Source organism: Buceros rhinoceros, unplaced genomic scaffold (assembly GCF_000710305.1).
Source record: "Buceros rhinoceros silvestris isolate BGI_N320 unplaced genomic scaffold, ASM71030v1 scaffold21651, whole genome shotgun sequence".
NCBI classification, from domain to species: Eukaryota; Metazoa; Chordata; class Aves; order Bucerotiformes; family Bucerotidae; genus Buceros; species Buceros rhinoceros.
The window spans coordinates 8054-16141 of NW_010395134.1; the positions used below are offsets into that span (position 1 = coordinate 8054).

An 8088-nucleotide genomic window follows, 5' to 3' on the forward strand; every position below is an offset into this window, starting at 1 on the left:
ACTTTGCTCAAACGCAGAAGACATGCCAAGACAGTGTATTAAGGAAGGCTGAGACCTAATAGATCTTCCTCTTCTGCTTCATCTACACTACACTGTACTGGAAAACACGTTGACTGATAAGTTTTAGCCACAGCAAGGGTAATCATCAGGTCTGATTTATGCACCAGTTAGTTAGAGGTTGTGAGTAAACACTGCTTTCCAGCACAAAACACTCCTCTCAGTATGGTCAATGCATTGGACAAATCCCACTGTATCTCCTACATGGACTGGAGAAGAGAAGCCACTGCTCGAGTAGAAAAAGACCTTTTCCAAACTCCTCTCAAAGTAGTCAGTAAGATGGAGAAAGAAAGTACTAGGACACACTGGTGTTTCGAGTTGAGGAGACCTCCTCTAACCCTCTGATATTAACAATCGCCAGAGTAACACCAACAAGACGAACAGCTGATAGCTCTTTCCTTAACTCAACTGCTGTTAGAGAGAAACAGGCTAGCTCTCAACCTCCACAGTGGTAACCTGTCCTCAGAGAAATGTTTTGATCTTCTAGAAGGCAAACACTGGGAACCAGCCATTCTTACCACTCAGGCTTCAGGTAGAGTGGGTGCACAGCTGCTACAGCTAAGAGAGATTTGCAACAAAGAGCACTGTTGCAGATATGAGGCTCTGAATGTGACCTGCCTTCCTCTCTGTCTCACAACAGTTAAAAACATAGGTAAATATTTGAGTGGTTCGTCTTAGACCTCTGCTAACCTTTCACCACTTTGTCTTGAGCATATCTCTGTTTACCTTACCCTAAATAACATAAAGCTTTCTTATCTAAGCAACAACTGCCTCCCAGCATTAAGGCTTACCCATGGCTGCCTCCTGACCTGCTGCGCACCCCAAATGTTTCTGGTCACCCCCAACCACTGCGAACTCCAAGCTTTAACTGAGCATGCAGATTCATGCAGGAGCCCAGCATCTGTGAGAAATGCTGCTCAACACTTCTGAGCCTTCCAAGGCTGGGTGTGATTCGTGCAAATCAGATGGTTAATTTTATTTGTTCACTGAGGCCAACGGGACCAGTCTTCAGACAGGGAAGTAATATTTAAAATCTGAGTCAGGTCAGAATCTGGCTCCATATAATCACTAATAGCAAAAGTAAGATTATTCCTAAAGCAATAATAAAGCCACTTGAATTTTGTTTTAATAACCCCCAGTATTTCATATTACTTATTAGTACACAGCATCAGTAATTGACACAATACTTCCCCGAAAGGACTGGGCAACTCAGAAACATTAATATATAAGGCAAATCAGAAGTCATCCACAAAACCGAACAAGGACATCAGGGTCCTAACCAAGAATGAGGAATATTTTTCTCATGAAATGCTTGAATCACGTAAGAAACAGGAATCGAAACAGAGCAGAATGCTGTGCCTGCTTGGCACTACAGACAAGAGCTGATTTCATGATGATCTTTACTCTTGGAACAAGAAAGCACAAATGTTCATCAGAGACTAGGAAACCAAAGGAAATACCAAGATGAAAGAGCACAGCAAAGCCGCATGCCTTTCTGTACCATTCCGATGAATACATTAAAATTGATGGGAAGCTATTTAACTGAAATAAGCCTAAGTGGGGAAGGTGAAGAAACCCCAAAAGATGGAAGTGCAGATCCTGCAGATGGCTTGAAACCACAGGTAATTTCCTATAGTCACTGAAGTAAAAAGTTACAAATGAGATCTATAGGCCCTTAAATCACTTAAATCATCTGTTAGTCTACAGACTGTTAGGAATCAAGGTGATATTGGTATGTAATTACTGAGGGTATCTGCATGCTTAAGCAAGGCAAGATCAAAGTCACTTTAAAAAAAGACCCAAGCCTCCAACATTTTAACCAAAAGTTTTGTAATTATGAGCTTGAAAAAAAAATGGTCAGGCAAAAATATCAGCAAACGCTCATCTGTGCCACCTGACTCTTTGGATACCACAGCACTGTTTGCCAGAGTACAGTTTATAGGGCTCAGTCCAGTCTGAGTTCAAACACCATGAGGAGCAGGTCCTATAGCACACAGGCAGAGCCACTTGGCATAAGCAAGGTTTGTCTAAAAGCCCCTCTCAAAATCTGACCTCCTGAGTACCATCAACCCAACTTGAACAACTCTTCTCCCTCTATTCTCTCACTCTGCAAATGTTTGCTGCTAGCTTTCCTCTCCCCTTGCCAAGTCTTTTCCCAACCCACTTTAACTTCTTTTTTCCACGCTGAGCTCTTTAGCATCCCTCTTCCCACCCTTTGAGTGAGCATGGTGAAACTTACGGTGCTCGGTCATGGTTCAACCCATTCTGTCTTTGTGCATTTATTGGAGGTAGAACAGGTTTGCTGTTAATCTCAAGCCCTCTCCGCAATGTCTCCCTGATTTGCTCCGTATCTGCAAGGAGAATTTTTTTAACATGATTTAGAGTCCCCAGAAACATCACAGTCACAAGGAGATGTCAGCTTGTTTTTTCAAAGGCCTGTTACTATGGTGTGTTTCATCCAAACTCTTCCCCTTCAGAAAAAAATGGAGAGATGCTAAGGGTGAATTCTCCATAGCTCTTCCTGCACCTTAGGAGTTTGCTTTATAAAGTCAGCCTGAATTCTCCTGGTTTGGCCTGGATGTCATGTCAGGCAAGGAGAGCTGGAACCTCTGGTACCTAGCCCTCCTGATGAGGAAATTGAGTAGTTTTGCATCCTTTCATAAATGAGGTGTTTGCTGTTTCTGCAGCTCTCACAGAATTCTGATAGTTCCAGCCTTTGCACTGTAAGTTACTTTTTCCATTAGGCATAACAGGAATTCGTTCCTTAAACAAGCGCAAGAAGGTTCCTGACTCTTTGCAATTGGGTTTGCAAGTCTGTTGATTAATTTACAGCAAGATTGATAACAGAAAGGAATTTTATGCAGGACAAACTTTAGCCTCAAGCTCACATTTGAAAATAAACTGCAAATCAGGCAGTTCAGGTGCAGTCTTTTTACTTTTTCATTTCTTTCTTACAAGTTTCTTTTTTTTGGGGAAATGTGGGAATCAGGTAGAAAAAAATGTCCAAATTATTTCAAAATCTTTTGAAGCATATACAAATATCACCACATATACCTGTCTTGGGCTTTTCATTTGCAGAGCTGTGGGAAAATAGCCAGTGGAGTTCAAAATATTTGCACATAAGCCAGAAGAAACCCTGCATGCATTTAAATATATACATATTTTTTTTTACCTTGGACTTAAAAATAGGTAAGTTACCATTCCTATGAAGCCATCGTTAATGACAGGAAATCTAAAGCCCTCAAATTTTATGTTGGTTCACCTATTTGAAAGATAACATGCATAATTTCCAGCATGTGTAACGGCTACAACGTCTGTACCCTGAGCTGGCACCTCACTGCAAAGGGGAACTCCACTGTATTTCATTTCTTCTTTCCAGAGTTCCATATTTGCAAGAATCACTTGAGTTCAGCCACAGCAATGTGCAGTGTCAGTCCAACTTGCCACCCAAGAAGTGACAATGTTAATAAGGAAACGCAGCCTGGGAAAATGCAGTTGCTTCTCCTTGCAGGTGTTCACAGTCATGGTTTCAGCCAGTGCTCATTTTAACTTCGCTGGTTTAGATTAGAAATAGCCTAAAACCTGAAAGAAACATTTAGACAAAACAATGCAAAGACCTTTTCCTCTCTACTAGCTTCCTCAGAGAGGCCACACCAAAATTCTTTCTCTCTTCTGAGACACAGTGAGCTTCCAGTAACTGTGGTGATTGTTATGAACCCCAAAATGCTGCATGATTCCACTCACTGTTCAGACACATCTGAACACCAGCCAAAAGGCCATGGGAGTGACCCAGCGCAGGACCTCTTACCTTTCCCGGAGAGCCGCCGCGGCTGGGTCCCAAGGCAAATGCTCCTGCTGTCTTCGTCATCCTCTGGGGGCCGGCTGAGATCATCCCAGGCACATTTGGCACTCACTCCACTCAGGTTTGAGCCATCTGTCTCAATTCCTTTGTCGACTCTCTCCTGCTTGAAAAGATCCAAAAACACAAGACTTTCTTGGGCATGGCTTGAACATGACCTGGAACCCACCTTGGCTCAACCCAACCTTCTGCAGGTCCTGCATATCGCCCCTTTGTGGCCAGTTTCCACTCTCTGGCCCCCATGCTTTGACAGTACATTAAGCCAAATAATGATGGTACATTAAGCCAAATCAGGGAGCTGGTCTGAACTGGAACAAACCTTCTCCATAGCAAATTGGTCTGAACTACCCCTTTCCCTCTGCTTCACCACATGGTCCACAGCAGGCACAAAGCAGGGAAAAAGAGGGATGAAAATCAATGGCCTGGGGTATGTGGGATTGCTACTTTCAGTGTTAGCTCTGATTTACACCAACTTGGAGTATTTACGACACCACATGATACATTCCTGTACAAAGCACAGCTTGGCAGTCTACGTATTATTTGTCAATGATAACAAACCCCTGAATAACTAAACTTAGGTTCTCTTTCCAAACTTACCAAGGAGTCCCACAATGAAAACAGTTCACAGAGAGACTCATCATTCACAAGAGTTCATCATCTGCAAACTGCCCAAACAACCACTGTTTTTCAATGCGCTTTAAAGTACATTGTAAAGTGAAGGACAAACATGCAGGGAGACTCGAGCCTGTTGACAATGTCAAAGCTTTTGTTTAGCTTTCTCTATTGGCAAAATACACAAACATCCTCCCTTGCAAGTTGGACTTTCCAAGCATGCAACTATCATTCGGGTTCCGGAACGTGTCACACACCAACCACAAGCAGATGGACGTTCTCAGATACCATGCGTTTTCTCAAAGACACATGTATCCATTGCCTGCAAGACTGCCGAAGACAGCCAAACCTTCCACAGGACACCTACCTGCTAAGGGAAGTGGCAATAGTCTGAATTTCCACCTACATCCCACAAGGGGGTAATGTTGAGCTGAACAAACTCAGGGCTGAGCTACATCGAGGAAGGGCTGTTCTTACTGCTGTCACCTCTCTCTCCCCTGGCACAGAGTCAGCCCGGCTCATTTCCCCCTCTTCTGATGGCATGTCACCTTTGGTACCACTCAATGGCACTAGCAAGATCTCCATCTCACTGCAGACATATGGGGCACCTCAGAATAGGCTGTAAGTTGCACCACTGGTGGGACAGAAACTTTGAAGATTTGAGGAGAGAGCAGAGCTGTGTAACGCACATAAGCAGATCTCTCTGCTTATTATTACTACCCTCCAAGAGTCAAGAGACCGTGGGAGCATCCAGTGCTTTGCAAGATCTGTTCCCTAAGCAGCAGTTTCCAGACTAAAACCCATATACGTTCCTCCCACTGCCCAGCCTTGCATGCCTCGCCATAGAAAGAGTATGGCCTGTTCTTGTGACCATTCAAACGGGATTTGAGCAGCTCAAAAATAAGCACATGCACTCAGGGTGTGGTTGCACTAAGCTGATGTAATTTGCAGCCTGTGTCTGGGGGTAGGATCAGAGCAGTCATCACTTAGATTTAAGCATTTAACAGACTGTCTTCCTTCTGCCCTGCTTCCTGAAAGACTACTTCTCGTTGGCATCTTCCTCCAGCATCAGGAGAAACTGAGTTCTATGCAAACATAATGGGGAAATCTGAGAAATAATAAATCTGCTGGGGTTTTCTTTCGTTATATCCTAAACACAAAATTAGTTGTTTCACCCAGAAATAGAAGTTGTGGAGAAAGAAATAAAAATACATCCTATCTTACATATGCAAATGATGCTCTAAGAGAGATTAAGCATGTGGCTCCTTCGGGAGCCCTTTACAGCTCTCTGTGAGGACCCAAATCAGCTGGCATAGGAAAGTTTAACTTGCTAGCACAGTTATTTTTCATTCAAGTGATTGAGAAGTGCCACCAAGCTTGCCCTTGAGTAGGGCGCAAAAGAGCCCAGAGGACCCTGAGGACTCTCATCAGGTAGAGGCTCCGGTGGGATGTTGCTTCTCCATCCCTGCAGCCAGAGCTCTACTCACAGATACAGTCAGGACCTCTGGACGGTGTGTAGAATCTTGGGGAGGGGGGAAGGGACCCATCATCTGCATCTCAGCTGGTGTGCAGAGCACTTCCTCGGGGAAGAACTGCTGCTCTGTTGGAATCCTTTGGAGATCAAGGCGGGGGCTGATGGAAACGATCTGGCCTAAATCAGCCTAATTTACATGCCTGTTTTATAATGTTTACAAGTATTGATATTGAAGGGGGGAAAAAAACCCAACCCCTCTAACTAGTGCAGACTCTTAGCTGGGGCAATGCAGCCCCATCTTTAGCCAGCAAAGATGTGGCTGGGCTGTGGGGGCTGTTCTTCCTCCCTTGAAAGGGCAGCCTGAGCAGGAGGTTAGAGAAGCCCAGGGCAAAGGAGGTTCAGCTTTTTCCTTCCTCAAAGAAAGGATGTTTCTGTCCCATTTTCCTCTCAGCATGTGGGAGGGATGCTCTGAGGCTCTTATAAGTCATTGATCCCTTTCTAAACAAGCCAGAGCACTGCAGTGTGACCCGCAGAGCGGCAACCACAACTCAGGAAATTCAAATCAGCTTTATTCTCTTCTGAGATATCTGCTAAAACAGAAGCAAAGCACTTAGAATCAGTGCAGAGCTGGGGACCAACAGGGACTGTTTGACAGTACTGCCAGGGAAATGTGAATGGCCTACAGGGAAGCCTGGCTGAACAGAAAACAGCCAGCGTTGCCACAGCATTAATTGCCGACATCCTGGGATGACATCTTAGTTGGGATCCATTCTCAGCGACTTCGAACAGAGAGTACAGCGGCTGCTGCCAGGGCTGAGTTTAGGCCTCAACCAATTCCCACAAGAGACAATGCAGCCTCAAAACAAGCTCTGCCTGCTTCCCAGGCAGGCAACGTGTTTGTCTGCTCCCAGAAAAGTTGTCCATTTTCTCTGCCTGCTCCCTCTCTCTCCTCCACCTACCTTCCACTGCCGCTTTTCAGCTCTCACACACTCTGTACCACCATAAAGAAAACGCCAAGAGAATGACACTTCATCCTTCCCTGGCTAATTAGAGCAGGAGGCACACAATGTGGCTGAACCCGGCCCGACACAGCCCTGCTCCCTGCACTCAGCAAAGGCTCTTTGCAGGACTCAGCACCTCAGCAGCAGGTTTTGCCCTGTGAATCCCCAGGGGCTGCGGCAGCAGAGCGGGAAAGATGTACACACACATACACACCTATGTATACACAGTAATGCAGGGGCAAGAGAGAACAGAAACAGGAATGTCTTCAATGTGAGAAGTCCGGAAAGACCACAGACACAGCAGCTTTCAGCAGCAGGACACACCGGTGAGGCAGAGGTACTCTTCATTTGCCTTAACTTGCCTTGGCTGACTCAGATTCCAGTAAGCTGAGCTACTTTTCACTTACAGTAAATTGAAGAAAACCCTGTTATCATTAGGAATCACCAGTGAGCAGAAAACAGAAACACCCTCGAGGAGGGGAGAGGGAATAATTCTGAAGAGACTAAAAACTTTATAGGACTTGCAGTTGTATCAGCTCCCACATCATGGGACATTTATGGAACGTTTTTTGCGTTTCTCAGACTGGAGTTATTTTAGATGAACAAATCGTTAAAAAACAGTAAAAGTATAATTTGGTTTTGTTCTTCGGTTTTCAAAATAAAAGAAGCAGTGAGGCAACTGTGGGTAATCAGATGCAGACACCAGACCATAAGCAAATGCAATAGCTTGTACAAAACGTGTACATATGCACGTGCCCTACCAGGCTAAGCTGTAAGTTCTCTGTTAAAGGCAAACATTCAGTGATTCACTGAAACAAGGTCAGCACCACGCTGGATTTTCCTGGGACCCATGCGCTGCAGTACCACAACTCCCAAAAGGATGCAGAACTGCAGAAGTCCATGGGGGGTTAACACCTCCGCAGAGGTCTTATTCTGATCTTTCAACTTCAGAAATTAACTTTGAAAAAGAAGGTTTAATATATCTTCCTGCATGGATTATTAATAACTGATAATAACAGGAGATACTTTTGGCTTCCCATTATTTCTCAGACCACACTGACTACTTGGCTTTCAATGACATCTAG

The 8088-nt window shown here is 44.6% G+C and overlaps 1 protein-coding gene across 1 annotated transcript in view; it reads right to left on the reverse strand.

Moving 5' to 3' along the window:
• Window positions 1-2292: 2292 nt before the first annotated feature.
• SUFU (suppressor of fused homolog (Drosophila)) overlaps window positions 2293-8088 on the reverse strand; it is an 11292-nt gene continuing 5496 nt past the window's right edge. The window contains exons 4-5 of the mRNA XM_010145458.1: window positions 3866-4019; window positions 2293-2408 (exon numbers count right to left, since the gene is read on the reverse strand). Of these exons, the coding sequence (XP_010143760.1) occupies window positions 2293-2408; window positions 3866-4019 (270 nt within the window). The remainder of the gene's footprint in view (window positions 2409-3865; window positions 4020-8088) is intronic.